Genomic DNA, 26204 nt, shown 5'->3' on the forward strand with positions numbered 1-26204 from the left:
CTCAGTGATTTTTGTTATGTATCAATTGGCTTCCCTTGTGGTTCAGCTGGTAAAGAATCTGCCTGCAATGCATGAGACCTGGGTTTGATTCCTGGGTCGGGAAGATCGCCTGGAGAAGGGAAATGCTACCCACTCCAGTATTCTGGTCTGGAGAATTCCATGGACTGTATAATCCATGGGGTCGCAAAGAGTTGGAAATGACTGAGCGAACTTTACTTTCACTTGTGAATATTCATTGATCCAGATTCTCTTTTGACAAAATGTTACTTGAATTTAAGTTGCAGACAAAGACTTATATTAACAAGGGAAACAAATGCAACATTATAATTAATCTCAAAAAAGACTATTTTTTAGTCATCTGTGGATAAGATCAATATTTCTTATGTGACTTGTGCTGTGTCAGAGCTTACAGATCTTAGATGCTTGAACTTATTTTTTTGCTGTGATAATAGAAGATCAAGTAATAGAAACTCAGTTGGCATTGAGATGGAATATTCAGAAAATATATACACACACATATGCTTAAACATAGTACATAAGCTGGAGTGGGTTGCCATTTCCTTCTCCAGGGGAATCTTCCCGACCCAAGGATCGAACCCAGGTCTCCTGCATTGCAGGCAGACGCTTTAACCTCTGAGCCACCAGGGAAGCCCACATAAGCTCATAAAGATACATAAATACAAAACTTTTAATTTCCATTATCTTTTGTTTGCTCTTCCAAATTCATGCACCACTTTTTTCACCCTTTTCCATCCTTCTTTGTGCTCTGGGAGACTGACCTGAATGAACTGTGATAGTACCCATAGCCTTTGGCCAACGGGTAACTGGTAGGATACTGTATGAGAGGATAAGAGTGAATTCAGTGTGTTTTTGCCCATGGATCACTCCTGCTCATCTGCAGCTGACTGTGTCCATTGACTAAAGATCACTGATTCCCTTCAGCCTGGTGAATAGTTTATGACAGTCTGTGCTTTGAAGTTTTGATACTTGGCCCCTTTCCTCACTCCTTGAAAAACTGTAGCAGTTCTGATGCAATTGGCCCCAGTTTACTGCACAAACTCCTGTGGATTTTCTGCATTTACACTTTTAAATAGATGCTTGTAAATAAGCCCTCCTGGAATTATCAAATTTTGTGCATGACGTCTATATTTCCTATTTACAGGGATCCTGATTGAAACAGTATTTTATGTTAAAGGTACCTTTGAAAATCTTTGGTTAAGACAAAAGAAGTAAATGTATGGAAACTTGAACTGCAATTTGATTAAATAAATAAATAGTCATAACTGATAAAAACAGTATACTTAAGTAATTGAGGAAAAATATAAAATTCATATTATTAAAATTGAGGTAGCAGTGAATATAAGAAAATGAGACGTTGGCCTGATATTGAAAAAAAGTAAGGAGATGTGAATTTAATTGATACAAACACCAAGTCACAAGGCTGAAACTGACAGAGCTTTCTCCATGCCCCAGAGACACCTGATCTGTGCTACTACATTCATCTAGGGGCAGCTCATTACTGGAATAATATAGGCGAGCTGGAAAGATTCATAGAAGAGTAACAAAATGATAAAAAGTGCTGAAGGATTGACCTATAAGAAGAGATTAAAAAGAGGAAATCACTCTGCTTTAGCTAAGCAGTGACTAAGGGGGAACATGTCAACCATCTATAATTATGTGAAGGTTATAAACTCCAACAGATAGGCAGCGATTACTACAAATCTAGGGTGTAGTGCTCTGCAGAAAGATAAATTAAGAAAATGAGATTTTAACTCAAAAAACAGGACCATTTCCTAATGTAGAGCTATTTTATGTCTTCTAAAGCTAAGTGTTCTATAATATAGCCTTTGAAAAAGACAAAAATGAAGCAAATTACAAACCATTACTTATTATTATATATGTAGATTATTTACAATCTATTTCTATCTATCCTATCCACCTAACTAGCTGATCTAACTATTGGTGTATCTCAGAAATCAACCTTTCACAAATATACATATAGCTATTTATTTAGCAATATATTAAATAAATATTTATTTAGTAAGCATCTCATTTAATTGTTAACATTACATTTTAGCAATCAGCGAAACTTAGGGTAAGAAAATTTAAGCAATGTTCTGAAGGTTACCCAGCTAGTAAGTATCACAGCCAGAGTACAAACCCAGGAGTCTTTATCTCCATGTCTCTGCTTATCATCCCTGAATAGTTAAACTACTTTATTACATTATTATATCATTTCCACAACAATTCTCCATTCTTGAACAATCCATGTGGTCATCATCCATTCTAGCTATGTGATAAAGCCTAAAGTAGTTTTCATTTCCTTCCTAGATAGATAAAACATTTTTAATCTTGCAAAATAATTCCTAATTCACTATTGTACATACACAATTAAAGTTATTTGGTAAGTCATAATTATTTATAAAGTTTAAATTTAAGAAAATATGCTATTGAGTTCTCTTAAAAAAATAATCACCTCTCACAATTTATTTGAGTTGAAAATACATTGAAAGAAAACCTTGGTCATGGCTAATATTTCAAATAGTACAGAGACCATAAAGTGAAATGAATGAGTCCTTTTCACTTAAAACCTTCAACCTCTGTGGTTAGAGATTACTGCTGCTAGTAGTTTCTTTTGTGTATTTCCAGGAATTTTCTATGTACATATCTGTGCATACTTTCTTTTCTTCACTTAGAAGTTATTTTGGTTGTCTTTCCACATCAACACATAAATTGGTACTTTATCCTTTTTAACGACTGTAAAATATTCTATTGAATGGGTGTAACATTGTCAATTTCCCTGTTGATGGATGTTTAGATAGCTTCTAAAATAATCAGTCCTATTATGAACATATATTTACATTCATCTTTGCAGACTTTTCCCTTACTGACAGGGCAAATTTGTAGCTGGAGCATTTTCTAGGTCAAAGCATATGTATGTTTACATTTTTATAGGTTTTTCCCAATTGTTATCTACAAAATAGATTTTACATTAATACAAAAATATGAGAGTCTAAACAGGCTGCTAACACTCTAAAATTCACATAGAACCCAACATGTCATGGTATTAACTTCTGCTTTGTGAGCATAAAATGGCATTTTGCCAAACATTTTATTCTACATAAATATTTTATTCCTGGACCAGGTTTATCATTGCCTATTTGTATTTCAAGTCATTATCATATTACTTGTTTATATTTTTCTGTGACTTAATTAAAAGAAACTTGCTAATGTTTGAAATAACAGATTTGACTAATTATTTGTCTTACACCTTAACTTACACTATTTCTTCCACCTGGAAAATCTACCTCATTCTAACCCTACATGTCTATGTCTTATCTACCCTTCATCATTTCTTTCAAATGATACCTTCTCCATCTAAATCTTGTTTCTTTCCTCAGAACTCCCAGCATCTTATTTAACCATTTAGAGTTACATTATATATAAGTCCATGATCAATGGTGGCTATCATTATTATTAAATACTGGATCTTTCCAGTTCTATAAATGTTCTTATTCTCTCCTGCCTTCCTTTGCCTTCTTCAATGGATGGATCAAACTCAAACTACATATTTAGTATTATGATACTATTTTTATTCTCTTTTAAAATAAATGGTTCAATTTTTAATTTTTAATATCAACAGGTTAAAGTAACATTTTTATTCTAAAGTTTCAGATTTTCAAACACAGCAGAACATTATTTAAGATGTTTCTTTAGAACTCATAAACACACTCAATTTTAAAAATTAAGAGTTAAATCTGAAACATGCTGCTGAGAGTTAATGTGGATGCTATCATATTAAAGGCCTTTGGAGGCAAGCAAGCATAGTTTACACGCCATCGGACCTATTTATAGAGCTGACTCCTTTTTGCAATGTCAACTGTAACCTTATACTTATTTTAAGCCTCAGTGTCTCAAATATCAGCCTCTACTAGTTGTACAGTTCTCCCTTATTTGATATCAGAGAGCCCAATGGAGCCTTCTGAAGAACCTAGTCAGATTAGCAAAGATAACTTTTTAGAAGTTCCTAGTTTATCTGATTCTCTTTCAGAAGATGAAGAAGTTAAAACTACCTTCAGACCTGGATTCTCCCCACAACCTAGCAGACGAGGATCTGATTCATCTGAAGACATTTACCTGGACTCTTCACCATCAGGTGCAAGAAGAGTTTCATTTGCTGACACCTTTGGATTCAATCTTGTGTCTGTTAAAGAATTTGATTCCTGGGAATTACCGAGTGGTTCAACTGATTTTGACTTAAGGAAGGACGTTTTCCACACAGAAGAATATGTTTTATCCCCACAATTTGGCTTGCCTTCTTCAAAAGAAGATCTTATGCAACAACTTCAAGTACAGAAAGCGATACTGGAATCAACCGAGTATCCTCCCGGATCTACAAGTATGAAGGGCATTATTCGAGTTTTGAATATTTCTTTTGAGAAGTTAGTATATGTGAGAATGTCCTTGGATGACTGGCAGTCATATTATGATATATTAGCAGAATACATCCCAAATTCATGTGATGGTGAAACTGACCAGTTCTCCTTTAAGATCTCATTGGTTCCTCCTTATCAAAAAGATGGCAGTAAAGTTGAGTTTTGTATACGTTATGAAACTTCTGTTGGTACATTTTGGTCAAATAATAATGGCACAAATTATGTATTGGTTTGTCAAAAGAAAGAACAAGAGCCGGAGCCTGAAAAACTACAGGAAGACGTTCCTAATAAACAAATAAAAGGCTGCTTAAAGGTAAAATCAAGGTGAGGATATATCTTACATCATTACTTTTCATAATTTTAAAGTTTTTAAAAGTCATTCTTTATTTCACTACTAAGAAATAGCCATGCTGTTTAAAAATATAGTCTTGTTATGTATAAAGCAATGGTGCTAGGCTTTAACAAGGTCAGTGATATTTGAATAATAGCACTGTGTCATCTCTCCTCCAGATGTAAGGAAAATATGGGTATAATGTAACAGATATCACGGGGAGTGCAATATGTATATTTCCTACCTAATGAGCTATAAATTGCTTAAATTCAAACCATGGAATCTAGATTCTTAACATGTAAAACTTTATTTTACATTTAAAGTATATTTATGTTTAATATTTTAAATACTTTTGCCATACTTAAAAACATTTCTGATGAGCATAAAACTGTGTTTCAATATGTACCTAGTGCTCAGAAATTCACAGACTTCCCCTCAAACTTTTCAATGACATTTAGTTGTAAAGGGATGTCTGGAGTGACACATATTTAGTTACATTTTAAGAGCTATGATGACTTTAGTGATAAGCTAAGAGAAAGTAGTATATGAGTGGTATATGAATTATCTATAAAAATTTATAATTATAACCAAATGTAACATTATAGAACACAAAGTAGTATAATTTAGTAAGAGTAAATGGAGCAGAATAAAAAAAATGACCCAAGTATAAATAAGGATATTAGCTTTACAGATTAGAGATTTGGGATATGACCCTTCATTAGTAACCTTGCTCTCCTGTTAACGTAAAAAAAAATAATAAAAATAAAAATAAATGGGTATTCAGTTCTCTCTATTGTAGAGTTGGCTCATTTCCATGACAGCAGGTGAGTAGATAAAACATCCAGGAGGAGATGGATGTCTTCTCCTCCTCAGAGTGTCCCAGAGGAAAATCACATTGCTGTACCAGCCACGGGCAAAAGCTTGATTATTTTCTGGATGGTCCATCCTAACTGTCATTAGACCCAAAGATTCTAGTAATTGCACCAGAAATAGTGTAATATGACAAAAAGGGAACTGTATTAGGAATCAAGACATCCAGATTCTAAGTGGAATTAAATAAAAACATAAAGAATTACATTAGAAAATTTTTAATTTCTTATGATGATAGTAAATAATAACCACTAAATGTGCTATTCTAATGCATTAATGAACTAAATATAATGTAAGTGAAACAATTCAATCATATAAAATATTTCTGTTTTCATTATTCTTTAAAGTAATTTAAAGATTGGCTTACCTGACTTTGTGAGTTATGCTGTCTTTCTTAGTCCAAATAAACTTTTTTAGGTTTTAACTGATGCTATTGAGAAATAATAAAATCATAATCTGTGTGCTAAAATAATTTATGTTTATGAGATTACTCAGCAGCAACATGTTAGCTATGTAGACAAAATATGTTCAACACTATTTAATAAACTAATTTGTGTACTAATAAACATACACATATTAAATACTTTACAAATAAGATCATCATCAGTGAGTAATGTACAGGCTGCAACTTGGTCTATATACTAGAGAAAAGCAAAATTTAAAAAAGGCACAGCCATATTGTCAAAGATCTCATAAAAGAAGGAGTGTTTAGCTCTGGATTTTTCTGCAAGTTAGAAATGCAGTTTAAAATTATAAGCATTACAAGCTGAACTATGGTAAAGATAGAGGATTCCTTTGATAGTCCAAACTTGACTTGAAAATAAGAACAAAAATGGATAACTGCTAGGCCTAATCTACCCCAGTCTTGATATTATTGAAACTTCTCCTAGTCTAAGATATGTATAACTGGATATGTATCCATACCCACATTTATATTCAGAACAGTAATTGTTAGGTTCATAGCGGACACCATTCAAGTTTTAATATTGCTTTGGGGAAAAACTTGAGAAGAACTAAACCACAAAATGGTCTAAAGGCCTGTAAAGTTTCCTAATGAGTTATAAAAATGGAAAAAATCTCTCTCCTTCAAAACCACAAATACATTTTCTGCACTTCTATAACTTAAAAATGACCAACATAATTCAAACCACATTTTGAAAAAAAAAATGCATTTGCCTCTGGAGAAGGCCTTTTGTGCTAAGTTTCAGTCCAACATGAATTTTTACATCTGATTTATATACCACTCAAAATGGAGTGTATAAAGGAAATCCTGACAGATCCTTAGAACAGCATGTGCCATAATAGAATATTTATACAGCTTTTCCATGATATAATTTATATGCAATGGGGTTTCAAATATTCCTAAAACTCACACAAGAGAGCATTATCGAATTTCTAAATGAATATTGCAGTTGGATTTCATTGTGAAGAATTTGGTTAAGGAAAAATAGCACATCTTATTAGTGTTCCTTTATGAAATGTGTACTCGGCTAAAGCAAAAATTCACTAACACTTATTTGATCAAAAAAGTTACAGCTTCTAAAATATCTTCCTCCCTTCAAAAGTTACAGAATTTTGTAATTTAATTTAGTGGTCAGTTATTTGAGAAGATAAATGCAGAAGAGAAATATATGTCATTTTTACTTCATATATGCAAGGTAGATTAATAATAGTATGTAATATAAGTCAGAGTTAGACTGAAAATAAGTCTGTCTTAACGTAGAGAATAGCAACTAATGTGAATTCCTCTTGATTCCAAAGTTAATTTGCTATCAGGGTCTCAGAGAGTGTATCTTCTAAAAGTGTCAAGAATCCCTTCTAAACAGGTACAGAATGAACTGTGGGAACACATTTAGTGAGGTAGGATTTCTGTTATGATAGTCACCCTAGGCATGATGTTTTCTCTATGAAAGATTTTTTCAGGCCAGAGTTTGCAAACTTCCACATTGATGTGGTTGTCTGATTTTTTTGTTTATGGTTTTTCTTCATTCTTATTAATCTATCCCCTTTGGATAGAAAGAAATATCTAGTGGGGGAGGAAAAGAGAATTGTAACTCATAAGCATGTGACCGAGAGTGACCCAGAGGTATTTAATTGCACTGAAAGGCATGCATCATGAGATACTTGATAAGTGTCACCACGTATGTAGTACTGGAGTATGTGTTAGCAAACAAACTAAGCAGACTGCTGATCTACGTCCCATGGACATCATTTCAAAATAAGTGACCAAAAGAATTAAATAACATTGACATAAGTAATATTAGGTATATTAGATAAATAAACTAAAAATAACAGGCAGAAGCAATATACCTTCAAAGTTAAAATTTGGGTTTCAGAGATAAACATATCTGGGTTTGAGTCTAAGCTGCACCACATGCTAGCTGTGTGACCTTCTGCAAGTTAAACTCAATATCCCTTCTGTTAATTGTGAACAACAATGGTACAATCTCATAGAGATTGCTAGAGATTTCCATAAGATAATACATACAAAGTTTTGGCCTAGTATATGGCACATAGTAAGTTATCAGAAAATAATAACTCCTGTAAAAAGCCAAGGCTAACTCTAGCTTTAGGTGGATCTGAAAAACCCTAGAGAGGCCCAAACTATCCAAAAGTTTCTCTTTTCTTTCTTTTCAGAGTTTCTGAAATTTCCATTTTGGAGAGAAATTTTCTTTGTTTTTTTCAGGATTTTAATCAACCAGGGAAACCCACTGAATTGTCAGTTTTCTTAAGATGTGTGTTACCTGATATCTGGAACATCTTAAAGTTGGAAAAGATCTTAATGACTATTAAAATTTTCATGCTTAATAAATTAAAAAATTAAGGACTAGATCAAAAGGGTTAAAAAAGGCTTGATTGTGGCATTGAACAGATATTATTTATCCCAGTTCATATTCATATTTATAATATTCATAATACATAATAAATATTTATAATATAATACATATTTATACCAGTTGATATTCACTTAATAACTATGTGGCTACGGACATATTATTTTACTTCTCTAAGCCGCTATTTATTTATATGTAAAATAGGGGCAATGGTGCTTGTCCAGTCTTGTGATGATTAAGTTAACATAAAATGAGATTATATTTTTAAGGCTTCTAGTAAAGTGTTGGGCACATATATAGCCATCAAAACTCAAATATAATTGCCATCATTATTATCAAACTGTGTTCAGCTAATTTCTTGGTTCTTGGACTTGTGTTATTTCTTCTGACATCATAGTCTTCTTGTTAGGGTTTCAAAATTCATTCCATAAGTGTTTATTAAGGGCCTGTGTGTCAGGTACTGTGTTGTTAGGTACAAGGTTGGAAACATGACTCAGTGAAGACCAGAGGCCCCAGGGAAAGTGAGGGCTGAGAGCGGAGTGGGTGAGGGGCGAGAACATTAAAGCCAAGCTCAGATTCTTCAGGTAAACAAGGGAAGCCACAGATGAAAAATAAGAACCACTTGCATTACATTTTTAGTTTTCTCAAATCTGTGATCAATAACTGATCTTGAGTACTGGCCAGGGGACTGACCTTTTCAGCATATCCTTTTCCCTACCAACAGCTGCTAAATGTTCCCAACTGTTGGGTACACAGACTGACTTCATATGGTCTTGTATTTTATTAAGTGAAACCAATTTATTATTTTAAGTAATGAAATGGCATGATATAGGTGTTGGATGGTATTTATAACTTGGCCAGGTGAATGCAAATAAATTCCTGAACGATTTCAATGCCAAAGGAAAAAAAAAAAAGATTACTCTTCAGTTTCTGTACCTGAGGAATAATAGAAACAGGCACATTCAAGAATGGGAATGAGAGAGGCTTTCTAAAGTATGACTTGAAGATTACAGAGAGTTTATCTTTCAGGGTGGTAAATTGTTAAAATGAGGCCAAGAAAAACATTGGAAAATGGTGCCTAATATATGCTCACATTGCATGTTCCAGTCAGAGCTATAGCATTGTGAGACTTCCTTAATTTACACTTACAGTATAATCTGGAGTCCTGGAAATAGTCCAAAGAAGTGTAAATAGCCCCATGAAGCCTTTAGGACTTAATATATTCCATAACTAACCTGTTTTGAGTCCTAACTAATTGTGGAAGCCCGGTCTGTTTAAGGGAGGGACCTCTGGCAAGGCCACATGGAAACATAAAACACAGCTGCACAGGACCCGTCAAGAGGACTGTTTGGAAACTGCTGGCTGGTTGACAACAAGGAGCCAACTAGCTTAGAGTTTCCTTGGAGATCTACCAGGGCTTTGTGGCTTCCTGGTCTTGTGGGAAATCCATACTCCTATAAGTCTTGACTTTCCCTAGAGTAGTTTTGAACCTTTTCTGAGAGAAGAAGAGGGTCTCATCACTCAAGAGTTTCTCTCAAACCCTAGCTGAAGGGACTCACTATAGATACCAGGCCTCAAATGGGTCCTCTGGGATCTCTATGAGCCTAATTTCCCACCTGAAGCCCATCTGCAGCCTGTAAAAATGGAGCGGGGGCCAAGAACATGGGGCCGATAAAGCTCCAGGCAAAAGATGATTGTGAAGTGGGACACAAGTTTTTCACCTTCTTCCAATTCTGCCGACTGTGACTCCTGTCCTTGTTCCAAGGTTTCACCCCAACAGGCCAACAGGAATAGTGTAAGGGAAGTTACCTCAAGGGCAGACACCTGAAGTGGGCCTGATTGCCCACTATGTTGTCAGACTTAAAAGATCATACAGATATAGGTATATATGTGTTTATATGTGTATGCACACATTTACACAATACACACACACAAAACTCCTCTTCTTAAATGCAGACACCTCCAGGATGGAAGGGACTATACGTACCCAACTGCACAAATGGGCTTTGAGTTTGGATTGAGACAATGGAAATGGATAATTTTAGAGCAGAGAGCACTATGGGCTACAAGGCAGATTTGAGTACAGAGCTGTGGTAAGAGCTCCACAGAAGCAGGAGGGCCCAGGGGGTCTGGAGTATGTGTTTATATTTCGGAGGGAAGGAGGATTCCAAAAACAATAAGGCATATTGGAAACAGTGTAAGCAGTAAAGTAGGGCATATTTGGGCTTTCATTCTTACTAATTAGTAGCTGTATGAACTTGGATAAATTACACTTTGTATCCATTTTATTTAGATGTAAAATAGGGATATAATTTCTAGTTGGCAGAGTTGCTATGAGAAATTCATTAGCTAACATATATAAACATTTATCCCAGTTGCTGACACTTTGTAGATATTCAAAATGGCATTGGTGATATATTCCATATTTTAAAATCTTGTATATGGCTAGTCCTATGACCAAAATTAATGAAGAAATGTTTTTTTCCCTCAATATCATTCCTGCTACCTAGACCCAGGTTAGTACAAATCCATAGTTTTGTAGCTCAGTTGGTAAAGAATCTGCCTGTGATGCAGGAGACTCAGGTTCAATCCCTGGGTGGGAAAGTTCCCCTGGAGAAGGAAATGGTTACGCATTCCAGTAATCTTGCCAGGAGAACCTCACCGACAGAGGAGCCTGGTGGGCTACAGTTCATGGGGTCACAAAGAGTCAGGCACAACAGATTGACTAACACACGCACACGTTTTAGAATTATGGATTTTTCAATAAGTTTGGGGGCACTAACTAGGGAAACTAATATTTCATAGCATTGCTACTATGGGGGGAAAATGATTCTCAAATTCCAGAAACTTCTGGGCTACAAAAAATTTTTGGAACATCAATCAGAAACTAGGTATTTTTTTTAATGAACTACAACATGTGTTTTCCTTAAGGTAGTTCTTAAGATGGTTCTTTTGGATTAAAAACTGAGTTGGCTATACACAGTTTCATCTTATCATCTCTGTATAAATACATGAATAGAGAGTGAAATTTAATTTGATATAATTTTTTCCTCTAAGAGGATATATTGTGCACCTTTGAATTTTAATCATTCCTCTGCTTTTAAAGCCTTTTCTGAACCCCACAACTGTATAAAAAGAAAAGGGTCCTGAGGACATAACTCTCAAATTTTTTGAGGTTTTTATTCTGCTTCTCTAATAACTTTTCTTGGGTAACTGGCACGGTAGTATTATTGTCTATTATATAAATAATACTGCAATTTCCTGTTAGTATAGTGGTGAATATCCCCACCTGTCACTCTGGAGACCAGGGTTCGATTCCCCAACGGGAAAGCATTGGAAACATTTTGGGCTTCTCTGGTGGCTCAGACGGTTAAGAGCCTGCCTGCAATTGGGAGACTCAGGTTCAATCCCTGGGTTGGGAAGATCCTGTGGAAAAGGACATGGCAACCCACTCCAGTATTCTTCCCTGGAGAATTCCATGAATGGAGGGGTCTGGAGGGCTATGGTTTATGGGGTCACAAAGAGTCAGACACGACTGAGCAACTAACACTTTCACACTCATATAAATAATAACTGGTTTTGAAACCTTAATCAGACCATCCTGCTGTTTAAAGATTTTATGACAAATAGAAATAAATTGCCACACTGGACTGTTACACAGCACTGTTTAGTAAGAGAGACCAACGGTTCATTAAAAAAAAACCTGTCTTAGGAAATTTCATTGTTCCCTCCCCTTATAGTTACTCTGAAAACAGTCTGTCTGTGTTGCATACCAGTGCTATTCAAATTACAACTAGAAATGGGATTCAAACATCATAAGACAATGATTTGTCCTGTGTGCAGCTGTGGATCTGAATTTCACCATTCACCTCTTTTGAAATTTGGGAAGTAAAAATGATCAAAATATCCCCAAGGTTTAAATCTATAAAGCATGCCAAACTAGATGCTTTTACTAATTATGTGAAGCAGATTTTATAGCCCACTTAACACTGATGGTACTCTGCTTATTTTACAGAATTAAACCATGATACAAAGCTAACCTATTGATGATGAAATTATAAGAAAAACCCCAAACTGGTTTTCACTTTTAAAAATTATTATAGATGTCGTCACACAATTACAAATTACACGGAACTGCTTGGGTAACTTTCAGCTTCATAAGCCGTATAGGAAATAAAACAGTATTTTTTCATTTTAATAAGATCTTCCGGTGATTAATCTTAATGTATTGTTACTACTTAAATATCTTGAGTATTTTATCAATAGAAAAGTCTCACCAAATTTTAAAGTTACATTCAGGCACAAGCAGAAAAAAAAAAAAGATCCTCAGATGTAATCTTGAGTATGTATATAAGACTATGATGTTTTAGTGTAAATGAAATTATAATCGTTTTTCCCAATGCTAATACAGCACTTGATCTGAACAGTCTTCCTTGAATTGTATTGTAGGAGAGGCCATCTAATTCTATCCTTTGCTTTCAGGCAAAATTACTCTGAAAACTACTGAAACCAAATGCTTATAATATTTTCTTCTTAAACATCTCCTGGAGAGATTGTATTCTTTAGTAAAGTAGTCTATCAGGAAATTCTATATCTTTCATGTAGTCATTCCTGTTGTTCTATGTCTTTAATCTTGTCCTTTTTAATGCTGATTCTCAATTGAAATAAATGTTGGAGTTTCTATACTTATACTTAAAGTTAGAATTACACTGTTTATGTGACTGATTTCTATTTGCTATGTCAAATAAGCTCAATAAACTTAGATCTCCCCTCGAGTTCCTAACTATTAAACTAATAAGCTAGTTTGTAGTATTTCAATGCAAAAGTCAGAGAAGAAAAAGATCATCACCAAGCAGTGAATGACAGCACTGTTATAAGGACTGTGCACTGCCAGAAGCACGGTTATCAGGGGAAGCTGAATGGATTAGTAGGCTAGCTAAGAAGAGCTCCCAATCCTACCTTCTTTACCTTTGAGTCCTGATTATTGAACTCCTGTTGAAGTCAGAGAAGGGAATAGACTTTATCTTACTAAATTACAAAATTAAAAGTACTTCAGAAGATCATTACATTTATTCCTCAATCCTACATAGAAAGTTAGCTGTATTAGATTTGTTGAAGCTCTCTTAGACAAATAATGAATAATTTTGAATAATCGTTACTATTTTCTAGAAATCTAATCTTTAATACAATTTCATTCAATAATATAATTTCATGAGTTCATTGAAAATAAATTTTGAATAGATTTATAAAAATCAAATATAATACTGACCAACTGAAATTTAAGCTATCTTAAATTTCAATGATTAAATTTAAGCATCATTTTGTAGAAAGGTTAATACTGAGTCTACAAACAGAAGTCATTTGAATATATGTTAAAATTATTGATTCTGTGTCTATGTACGTTTACAATTTTTTCCCATATATGATTTTTAATTGAAGGATAATTGCTTTACAATGTTGTGTTGGTTTCTGCCATACATCAGCATGAATCAGCTATAGGTATACGTATGTCCCCTCCGTCTTGAACTTCCCTCTTAGTTCCCACCACATTCCACCTCTCTAGGTTGTCACAGAGCTCCAGTTTGAGTTCCCTGAGTCATACAGCAAATTCCCACTGGTTATCTGTTTTACATATGGCAGTGTATACATTTCCATGCTACTCTCTCCAAGAGTGTTACAATGTTAACTAAAAGGTATTGTTTGAAGGAATTAATATGTACAGAGTATTGGTATAGTCAATCTAGTGGATAATGTATTTATTAAATTAAACATGTGTGTGCTAAGTTGTGTCAGTCATGTCAGACTCTTTGTGACTCTATGGACTGTAACCTCTCAGGCTCCACTGTCCATGGGATTCTCCAGGCAAGAATATTGGAGTGGGTTGTCTTGCCTTCCTCCAGGGGGTCTTCCCAAGCCAAGGATCGAACCTGCATCTCTCATGTCTCCTACATTGGCAGGAGGATTCTTTACCACTAACACCACCTGGGTTTCAAAAATTCTAAACATGTCAATATATACGTAAAATGAATGAATAAAAATAATCACTTCAGCATGAAATTCTTGAGCTTCCTTCATATTCATCTATACATTCAATATCTGTGCTGAACTTGTAACATGGGAGAAAGAAGAAGTAATTGTGCCCACCTGCGTTCAAGTCATCCTTGATGCAGTGTTTTTTTGGTGGAAAGTACACATATATGTACACATGAGCTTTTTACTTTTCACAAAGATAGTAATTTTCCAGTATTTTATACTGTTTGTATTAGTAGTAATACCTCATTCAAAGCTAACTTTGGTAAATCAAGTTAAGTTTGAGACCATGGCAGTTATACAAATATTCAAGGCATTTATTTACAAATATCATAAAACTCATGCAGTTCAGGACTACTCCTATGGCCAGTTTATTCATGTTAGGCAACTTGCTTTTGCCCTTTCATGGTTTTGACAAGCTTCCTTAAAACTACCTGCATTTCTGGCAATATTTTCCCATAGAGTAGCTACTCCCATGATGCAAAATAAAAAAACTCCTTAAATAAAAGGGTTGATGTTTGCCATGTTTGCATCTGATGCAACTTATAGGCAAAGAAATTAACATGCAGTGAAACTTTACTGTTTATCAAATATCTTTATTTTAAGGAAGAAGACTGTTGTCATATACCCCTTTACATATGTTTAGTCACAGTGTTGTCAATACTACCTTTACAACAGTGGCCTTTCCCTGCACTTTCAAAAGTTTCAGAAGCTTTTATGTGTGTACCATCTTCCTGATCGGACTGCAAGGTCCTTGACGTCAGTGATGTTATATTAGTTTAAGCATTATTCCCCACTGTGACTGTCATGTAGAAAAGCTCTAAGAAAAATATTGATTAAAGCTGATAGCCATAAAGTCTGATAAAATCCTAAAGTATTCATTCTGAATAATTAAGAAATGAATTATGCTTATTATAACATTAATGATGAGTGGTTTTATTGGTTTCACAATCTTTAAAACTCAGGGGCCTTCTGGTCATCTCCATCTGGGTACCCAGGTGGGAAATTAACTTCCTTATGTCCAAAACCAAAGTTACATTTCCCTTTCAATCCTAGTCCCTCTTTCTTTATTCTATATTTTGTTTAAAATCATAAACATCATTCCAGTCATGCAAATAAGAATTGTCAGCGTAAGAAATGATAACGTGATTTCTCTTTTGCCAACTCATATTAATTCTGCACTCATATTCTATACCATTGCCACAGAAGTAATGATTGTGCATTTGATTAAAAATAAACATTATTTTTAAAATAAAGAATAAAGTATACAAAAACCATAGTTACATATAAAAACAACAGATAAGAGGGTAATTTATCCCTGAATATTTGCATATTTGTTGCCTAAATTAACTCAAAATTGAATTTAGAATTGAGCATATCACCCATATTAACATCTTGTAGTCAGTCTAAATTTACTTTCAGGTACCAGGATATCAAAGAAAGATCAAATTGAAAAATAAGTTAATATAGTCAATGGCACCCCACTCCAGTATGCTTGCCTGGAAAATCTGACGGAGGAGCCTGGTAGGCTGAGGTCCATGGGGTCGCTAAGAGTTGGACACGACTGAGCGACTTCACTTTCACTTTTCACTTTCTTGCATTGGAGAAGGAAATGGCAACCCACTCCAGTGTTCTTGCCCGGAGAATCCCAGGGATGGGGGAGCCTGGTGGGCTGCCGTCTATGGAGTCTCACAGAGTCGGACACGACTGAAGTGACTTATTATTTCTTAGGCAGCATCGGATACTAAAGGGTCATTCAGTCTTCCCTTTCTTGTCTTCTAAAGAGCTGACTCATTTTCTTTGGGACCCTTTAGACTGTAGTCTGCCTGGACCCTCAGTCTATGGGATTCTCCAGGCATGATCGCTGGAGAGGGTTGCTATGCCCTCCTTCCGCTAAGGGATCTTCCCCACCCAGGGATCAAACCTGTGTCCCGTGCCTCCTGCAATGCAGGCAGATTCTTTACCCTCTGAGTCATCGAGGAAGCCCACTGAGTCACTACAACGTTACTATTCTGTAATGTCATGTAATCTTAATATCCCAAACAAATATCCATTGGTCAGCTTTTGGCTTCCTTCATACCAAAAGGGTTGCAAAAACTCAGACATGACGGAAGCAACTTAAAACACACACACACATGCCACAATCCAGACCAGTGGGAAAATAGAAAAACCCAACAGGTTGAGTAACAAAAGACCAAAAACAGATACTGTATGTCCACTGATCAGAACTGAGTCATTCATTCTTTCTTTTTGCCAGGACCATGGCCAATACTGATTATTCATGTTAGTTCTACTGCTGCTGCTTGCTGCACTCACTGATTCTGACACCTGTGGATTCCGATCTGGCTGTTGTTCTGTCTCCTTTTCTTTACCTGAATGACTTCTTTTGAATGGGCCTTTTGCCTCTACCAGATTCCTCCTGTGTACCTAAACCTAAACACTTAAACCATGTCCTCCCTGTCTTGAGACTGCAGATTCTTCGTCTTTGTTTATATGAAACCATAAAAACAAAAGTAATTAAAGAGAAATAATGCAGTGTATGAAATGGTTAACCTTAAAACCTACCTAAAGATAGAATAAGGAATCTGCTACATTCTGTTGAGTACTTTAAACAATTACTTTATATATTTTACACTGAAAGAAAAGTTATAGGAATAATAGGAAGATGTCCCATATTCTTGTAAGCTATATAATAGTCCAGTTGCATTGATTCTTGTATGTAAAAGCATTTATCATTGAAAATCATAAGCAATGGTAACTTTCTGATGTGTAGCTAATTACTGATTTTTGCACAATATAAAGTACATTTAAAATTTTTTGTGAAAACAACAAGCTCAGATGGAAATAGTAGTTATCACTATATTATAATGCTTTCAATTTTTAATTATAGTATTTTTCTCTTTATGATATAAGAATTAGGAAACATATATTTTTAGGAAATTAGCATAAATAATTACATATTTTATATGGCAAAATAATAATAAACCCCATGTATAATGATATATTAATCATCTCTGACATCACTATCCTCAACTGTCATCTCATAGTTTTCCTAAGTCTTACTATAATTTTCCTAATATTCTAAAGAGCTTTACTGTATTAAACATGAAGTTTCCATCCCAAGTATAAATGTATTATTGAAGTAGGTAATGCATGGTATTTGTAAGTAGTTATATTTCATTTTCTCATAAGAAGTGTTTTAATGAAATGCTGAAAATTAAAGTTTTATTATTTACATTTGTTGTCCAATTAACTTTCAGTATGCAAGTGTGGATGGGTTCCTACTGAAAATGACATTTGTGAGACTGAATTGAAGAATTCTGGGGGATAGCTTAGCGATTGATTGAGCAGTCTGGAGGGGTATTCTTTCTTAGTACAACAGAATATACTTGTCTGTGACTAGTTGTATCCTCTGAGGAAATTAATTTTTCAAAAACCCTCAAAGTTATGTTGGTGTGATTATAAGAGTCTTTTTTTTTTTTCTGTTATTCTTCAATTTCGGGAGAACCTCTTGACCACTTATGGTAACTTTGGACCAGTTTGTTCTCATTCTTTCAGTTTATATCTGAGCGTCTATAACATTTATTAGAACTTGTGTACAAACCCAAGTGGGACTCTCATCTTATTCATGGACTGTAGCCCATCAACAGCTTTAAATTTATGATATTTTACTACTTTAACATGTTAGCTTGTTCTTTTATTCAGAAATATCTAATTATATAAACTTAAGGAATGCATGTTTTAAATGTCTCTCCGAGTATTTCTTAAGTGATATAAAATTATCTCCCACTAGAACACTTTTATACATTGTAATCAATAAGGCCTGCTCCATTTACATAAGAAGAAATTTAGGCAACAAGGGATTTGTTTGATCAAGTTCAGGAAATACATAAGATGGAAAGTTGTTTTGTGATTTAAGTTATTTTGTGACTAAGGTTTCTAATTCCTTGTGCTCCATTAAGCCAATTAATCATAAAGAAATTATGGAGCCCTTGTTTTCTTCTAGTTAGCTTCTATTTTCAAGTATTAGTTTGGTTAACAGATAATATTTATGAACACAAGAAGTTAGCTATCAACACTGTATGTGCCAAATGGAATGAAACAGATCATAGGAGATATGAACACAGGCATTAGAGAAATGATACACTGCAGGCTGCCCTGATTAGAAACAGTATCACAGAGGAATTGAACTTGATCTTGAAATGGGGAGGTAGAAGAGTTAAGAGACTGTTTATACAGAATAAAATATACTTGTGGACACAGCAGCAAATAGATAAGTAGGTGGTTTTGTTAGTCAATTTGACTGCCTGAAATGGAAAGAAGTGTGAGAGTCAAACTTGAAGAACAATGTAGAGAAAGAACTGCACAGTCTTGTTAGACCAAGGATTTTGAATTTAGTTCCTATGCTCAGGGACAAAGTATTATTTTAGCTATATCAATTCAGAAAGTGCATGCAGAATAAATCAGAGAAAAGTGGAGAGAAAAGCATGAACTAGGTCACTGTCCATAAGAAGGGACATAGATTTTCTACATTCATAATTGTTTATTACTGTTTTATATGTATAGAATGTTTAAAACATAGATTTTATCCTTTCTCATTTTAATATCAATAATTGAATTCTGCTATGGGTCATCTTTAGTGTAAATAAACATATATATATATATATATATATTATGCTACTAAGTATTTTTTATTTAGGCATTTCTACACTATTTCCTGGCTGATTTATTTTACTTTTCTGGTGATACTTAGGGAAAATTTACTGCTATAATTGTTTTTTCACCCAAATTCTCCCTTCAAAATCTAATGTGTATGTTTTGATTTCATGAAAAATGTTAGTCCAGGTATTTCAGTCTTTATCCTCTTGGATGGATACATGGAAATCACACCAGTATGGTTTTTCTATAATACCAAGATTGAGAGGGTATTGATCTTGGTTCAGATGAAAAAAAATGATCAAAGTATTACTAGCAAAGTTCTAACTTTGCTTTTCAGCTTGCATATTAAAAGGGAGTAAAAAAAGATTAGTAACTGGAATAAATGATCTTCATACATTCGACAAATATTTATTGAACACCTACTATGTGCCAGGTACTGTTCTGAGTACTAGAGACACATCAATGGAAAAAAAAAAGACAATCCCTGTCCTCATGTAGCTTACATTCTAATGGAAGGAAAACTAATAGGTAATAAACATAAATATTAAGTAAATTATCTTGAAAGATGATATATGCAATTGAGAATATAAAGAGCAGAGCAGAACAAGAAGGATAAGAAATAAAGACTACTTCCTTGAGAAGATGACAAGTGATCAAAGACTTGAAGAGAGTCAGTCATGAAGAAATCTGGGGGGAGAGAGCTCCATGCTGAACAAAGCAACCACTGCAAATATTCTAAGGAAATTCAAGATCTCCCCTTCTGTTTGCATTAGGGTTTCGTGCTTTTCAGGTCTCCAATACATTCTTGGGCTTATTTCCCTCAGGATCCATCGCTACTCACAAGGTCTCTGAGAGAAGGAGGGAGTACAGCATAGGTACAGATGAAAACACATCACTGGCAGTTTATCTTTGGCATCAGCTCTTTTAGGGTCCCTTTTCTGCTTCCTCTGGCTGTCCAAATCTCTGTATCCTATCTTTTAGATCCATCTTTGCTACTGAAGGACTGAGTTGCAATTTTGTCTTGGTGAAGGTGCAGTTGTGTTATTGTATCTATCATGATTTTATTTTCAAAATGTTCCAATTATCCTAACAATTGACTGTGCTGTGCTGTGCTTAATCACTCAGTCATGTCCAACACTTTGCAACCCCCGGGATTGTAGCCTGCCAGGCTTCTCTAGGCAAGAATACTGGAGTGGGTTGCCATGCCCTCCTCCAGGGGATCTTCCCGACCTAGGGATCGAACCCAGGTCTCCCACATTTTAGGCAGATTTTTTTACCTCCTGAGCCACCAGGGAAGCCTAAGAATACTGGAGTGGGTAGGCTACCCCTTCTCCAGGGAAACTTCCTGACCCAAGAATTGAACCAGGGTCTCCGGCATTGCAGGTGGATTCTTTACCAGCTGAGCTACCAGGGAAGCCCCAACAATAGATTATGAGTATTGTAATACTGAATAAGTTTATGTAAATTGATATCTGTGAGAAGAAAATATTATTCATAAAATCAATGCCATATTTATACAAAACCATTTTACACTGATGATTTGGAAAGACAGTAAATGTAATCTTGCAGGTTACTTTACTTTTGTAGCAAATAAGGAAAAAAGACCTGAATGTATGCAGTTTTGGTCTTTCTTTATAAAACCTTATTTTACATATTATAAACTCCAAACACATTAAACTATCAGTATTATCCACAGATATATTTAAGTCATTACATTGCATATTCTGTTTTTTTCCATAACTGTCACCTCACACTACCATTTTCATCTCAAGACCTATTGTCTCTTTTATGGGATCTAACCAACTAGTGTCCTTGGCAATGCAGTTTATTGTTCTTGCATTTACAATAATTGTTGGGGCAATTTGCCACATAGTGCAATTGGAAAACATTTTACCATTCCAAGTTTAAGTCTTAATAAACACCATCAGTTTTATAATCAACAATACAGTTGTTAAGGTAGAGAAGATTAATGTCTCTTACCCTAAATAGCATCTAGATTTCCTTTCAGTTAAAAAAAAATCAGTAAATTTAAATTCATTGATGTATGAATTGGTAATATCCGTGATGAATACAAATTAATTGTTTTATAGACCTAACAGGAGCAGAAGTAAAATCTTTATAAAATTTACATTAATGCTAACCTACTTGATTATGCATACCCTCTCCTCCTCCCACCCCAGAGAAAATCTTCGGTTCAGTTCAGTTGCTCAGTCGTGTCCGACTCTGTGATCCCATGCACTGCAGCATTCCAGGCCTCTCTGTCCATCTTAATAGCAGAGTATTGTTACTGAAGGATACATTTTCTCACTATCCATACTTTGATATAGTAAAAGCCAGTGTAGAACAGTAGTGTAAAGCGGTGTTTTTTAAGCTTGGGTGCACATCGGAAGGGGAAAACTAAGGCACTCTTGCCCAGATCCTCCTATAGGACCACACTTTCATTGGTCAGGGTTGGGTTGCAAGCACAGATTTTAAAAAATCTCAGCTGATTCTGATATGCAACAAATTGTGAACAGTATAAACAAAAGATGAAACACAGATATTTTAAGTTGTAACTTAAAAAAAATTTTTGAAAATCACTTAGTCTCAATATCCACCAAAAAAATAACACTATTAAACAAAGAAAAAATTAGCAAATAAAATAATTCTGTTGCAAACGTGGCATGGGGGATTTTTAAGCATTAACAGCAACATTAAGGACTGTGGGAATTAAGATACCAAACTTAAGCTTTACAAACAGGGCATTTATTAAAGAAATTTTGTCCTATCATTCAAGATGACTTGGGAAAGAGAAAAAAGATCATTAAATAGCATGGTAAAGTTTTCCATTTAGAATGAAATAAGCTTTCAGAAAGTATTTACTTTTTGAAAAGTATATATTTTACAATTCAGAAAAATCAAGCTTTTAAATATGGTGTGTAATCTTATTAAAGGATATGATCTTCTTTCAGTCTGATCTCTTTGTAAGCCCATGCACATGCACAGTTGCTATTATCTTCCTTGAGTTTGAGTTATGGATCTTATTATAGTTGACCCTGTATGGATCCTGTATGAACCTTGTTATGGATCTTAATACAATGAGGATACCAGGGGTGCTGACCCTCTTTGTAGCTGAAAATCTGAGTATAACTTATAGTTGGCCTTACATACACTCAGTTCCTCCGTATCCATAGTTCTGCATCATCAGAGTTAACCAACTGCAGTTCAGGCAGTACTATAGAATTTACTATTGAAAAAAAAATTGGCATATAAATGGACTCATGCAGTTCAAGCCTGTGTTGTTCAATGGTTAACTGTATTTTCTTCTATAGGATTCCATACTTCCCCAATCCTAAAAGGTATGGCTGTGATTTTAAGTGGCCAGTTTTCATTTATCATTCCTCAGACAGTAAGGTTTATGAAGGCAGAGTTGATTCAGTCACAGCTTGTGCTAGTGGTTTAATTTCTAGCATGATCTAGCATGATGCCTAGCACAAGTTAACTATTTGTTGAATGAATAAACATTAAATTTTGTCCAACATTATTCTGACTTAGCCTGATTTCCAATCTAAGTTATAATAATATAGAAGGACAGAATCCTTTTAAAGCCACTCGATAGCTGTATTCTTCAGAATGTTAAGTGTAAAGCCCTGTGCCATCATGTTAAAAGTGTGGCAGAGATCACCATCTTTGGCAGCATAACTGCATCCCTGCAGGATTTAGCTCTTGTGTCTGACACCTTCAGCAATTCCAGCCTGTGTCCCAACTTCTTCAGTCATCTGTTCTTTGTCTTTTAGTTCATATTGGTTCTCATCTTGTCCTTCCCAAACATCATGAGCTCCACCTGCCTACTCCATCTCCTCCAGTGAAAGGCATCAGAGGAATAATACGGTGTTTGTACTCTAAGCTTCTTAAATAAGCTGGATTTCTTTTCTTGAACCTGTAGGTTTGTTTGCATCATTTCTGAATCTGCTTACATCTACCCCAGTCTAGAAATTAGCTAGGACCAATAACTAGTGTATGTTTTCTAGCATCACAGTATTGAAATTAACATGAACAAGAATATGAGATGTAGATAATTGCATGTGATAACTACACTTATAGAGACTATTTTAAAAATAATATTGCTTACTATTTAAAGAATTTTAATCAAATAGATTCTATGTAGTGTATCAGCAAGTTAGCAAAGATCTTAAAGCTAATTTAAAAATTCTACTGCTTAGACATTATCAAAGTTAAGCACTCTGCACTCCAAAAGACACAGTCAGGACAGAGAAAAAACTTACAAATCATGTATCTAATAAGTGTCTTACCCAAAAGAACTCTTACAGATCAATAATAAAAGACAGCCTAATCTGAAATGAGCAAAGGATTTAAATAGACATTTCTCTGGAGAAGATACAGTAATGATCAATAAGCTGCAGTCTATGGGGTAGCAAAAGAGTTGAAAACAACTTAGCAATGGAATAACAACAACAAAGAGCATGAAGAAGAACTCACCATCATTAGCTACTATGAAGTAAGTGAAGTGAAAGTCACTCAGTCACATCCAACTCTTTGCAACCCTATGGACTGTACTCCATGGAATTTTCCAGGCCAGAATACTGGAGTGGGTAACTTTTCCCTTCTCCAGGGAATCTTCCCAACCCAGGGATCAAACCCAGGTCTCCCACATTGCAGGTGGATTCTTTACCAGCTGAGCCACAGGGGAAACCCAGTTACTATGAAAATGCAAATCAAAACCACAATGAGATGCCACTTTATGCCCACTATAATGACAACAATAAATAAGAGAGATAATAATAAGTGTTGGTGAGAATGTGGAGAAACTGAAATTATAGGATTATCATAAACCCAGCCATTTCACCTCTAGGTATCTAACCAGGGGAAATGAAGACACATGTCCATGTAAACACTATGTAAATTGTTCACAGAAGCAATGCCTACAAGAGCCAAAAGGTGGAAACAACTCAAATACCTATCAACTGGTGAATGCATAAAGTCAGTGTATCTATACAATGGAATACTATTCACTAATAAAAAATGAAGTATTGATACATCCTACAACACTGATGAACTCAAAAACATTTTCCTCCATAAAACAGGGAAGAAGCAAAAAACACATATTGCATGATTCTCTTTAGTATGAGAAGTGCAGAACAGGCAAATATATTAAGACAGAAATAAGATTAGTGGTTGCCTAGAACTGGGGAGAGGAGTAAAGAGTGATTCTAACAGTCACATCCTTTTGGGGGGTTCTGGAAGTGTTCTAAAATTAGATTTGGGTGCTAACAGCACAATTCTGTAAATTGAACAAATCTGAATTAAACATTTAAAATGGGTAGATTTTGTGATATGTAAATTTTAGTTCAATAAAGCTGTTACCTTAAAAAATATATTACTAATTTTGTGTAGAGACACAAATATTTTATGATAAACAAATCTTGATTTCTGAGCTGCACTGCAGAATTTAGGGTTTATAAGTTTAGAAATAAGGGTCTGTTTCTTCTAAAATTTAGTAGAGAAACAGTAATAAAAGCTTGTTTTGTTTTTTAGATAAAGCTAGAATAAAATGAGAAGAAAATGAATATAGGTTAGCATATAAAGTCCCAGAAGAAAAACTGTATTTCCCATACATGGTATGTGTATAAGCTTTAAAAGATATTTGAATACCTTTCCATGACTTCTATAGCTAATTCTGCTGTGGGAATAGGAATATAAGTTTGATTCCCCTTTTCACAGTATGTTAATTCAAGAACTGAACAGCTTTCACTCTATAACATTTTTCTTATTGTTTCAACAGGGAATGCAGATATTAATTTCATCTTTTTTGCAAAGTGTAAAGTGTTGATGTAATAATAATAGCTAATACTTATTGATTGCTTGCTGTATGCCAGACACTGAGCAATTCAAATCCATTTCTTCACTCATGTGTTATATTGGCACAAACACTTACTTGGCTTACTTAACTGCACTCTTTTTCTTATGTCCTCTTTCATGGCCTTTCTCTGCTCTCTTTTTCTTTCTTCTACTATGCTACTCTTTCCCCACCCACCTTTAGAGCAAATTATTCAACTGTTGGCTACACTATTTGTTTCAGAGTTTCACTTTTTAAAAGCAAGTGTTTTGTTCACATTGCTCTGCCTTTGCCCAAAGACCAATTTGATATTACAGAAAAATAGCAAATCAGATTTTGTGCTTAAGTTTGATTGATTTAGTCAAAATGTTCAACTGGTTTGTTTATATAAACCTGCCTTAAATCAAAGAAAGGTGGGCTTGAAGGGGAGGAGGTCTTTGAAAGTGAAGTGGTAGATTCCACGGGAGAGTAGAATCTTTTGTGAAAAAATCTGCAACAAAGGACAAAAGAAAGAAAATGCTAGTTCACAAAAGGTGTGGGTGAAGGACTGGCAAAGCAAACCTGTAACAGAAGATGTGGACATTTGTGAGTATGCCTCAGTGCGTTGCATTAATAATTTGCATATTAAGAAGTCTCAAGTCTTCATGTTAATGAATCCCTAACTAGTCTCCGACACAATAGACTGAGCGTCCCTGGAGGAGCCATTATGGCCCATCATGTCACTGAGCCGCATATTAATGACTCCCTTACAGGCGCATCAACAGGTAGCCTCATAGACTTCCATTGAGTTCTTATCCATTTGCTTTTTAAATGTACCTTCTCCTCCCTTCCTTTTGTAATCTATTGTGAAGAATTGACAAAAAGGTGCATTAAGATGATTTTAATGTGATGTAAGTTCACAAAAGCATTAAATTTAGAAATAATACGTTAAGACTTTCTGAGTCTGCCTACAAAACTTTTCAAAAGCAATTACATACAAATCCAGTTTGATAATAGCATTATTATTTGGATTTTAACACAAACCATCCAATCTAATTTATCATATTTCTCTTTTCACTGATATATCAATTTATGCTGTGATTAGCATAAGTAGAATAGCTAGTTTAAAAATGTTTGTGAAACTGAATTTCTTGAAAATGGAAATGAATTTCAATGGATTTCATATCATAAAGATTACTAAACACTTACTAAAACTATAAAACTAAAAA

At 34.7% G+C, this 26204-nt stretch overlaps 1 protein-coding gene across 2 annotated transcripts in view; it reads left to right on the forward strand.

The window, feature by feature from the left end:
• The first annotated feature begins 3948 nt into the window (after positions 1-3948).
• PPP1R3A (protein phosphatase 1 regulatory subunit 3A) overlaps positions 3949-26204 on the forward strand; it is a 42408-nt gene continuing 20152 nt past the window's right edge. The window contains exons 1-2 of one of the 2 annotated variants that reach the window (XM_040260149.1): positions 4190-4399; positions 4678-4760. In XM_040260149.1, coding sequence (XP_040116083.1) covers positions 4289-4399; positions 4678-4760 — 194 coding nt within the window. In that variant the 5' untranslated portion in view covers positions 4190-4288. Of the gene's footprint in view, positions 4761-26204 lie in introns of both variants that reach the window. The other variant, XM_040260148.1, reaches the window with a different exon arrangement.

This window comes from Oryx dammah, unplaced genomic scaffold, assembly GCF_014754425.2.
Source record: "Oryx dammah isolate SB20612 unplaced genomic scaffold, SCBI_Odam_1.1 HiC_scaffold_18, whole genome shotgun sequence".
Taxonomy (NCBI): domain Eukaryota; kingdom Metazoa; phylum Chordata; class Mammalia; order Artiodactyla; family Bovidae; genus Oryx; species Oryx dammah.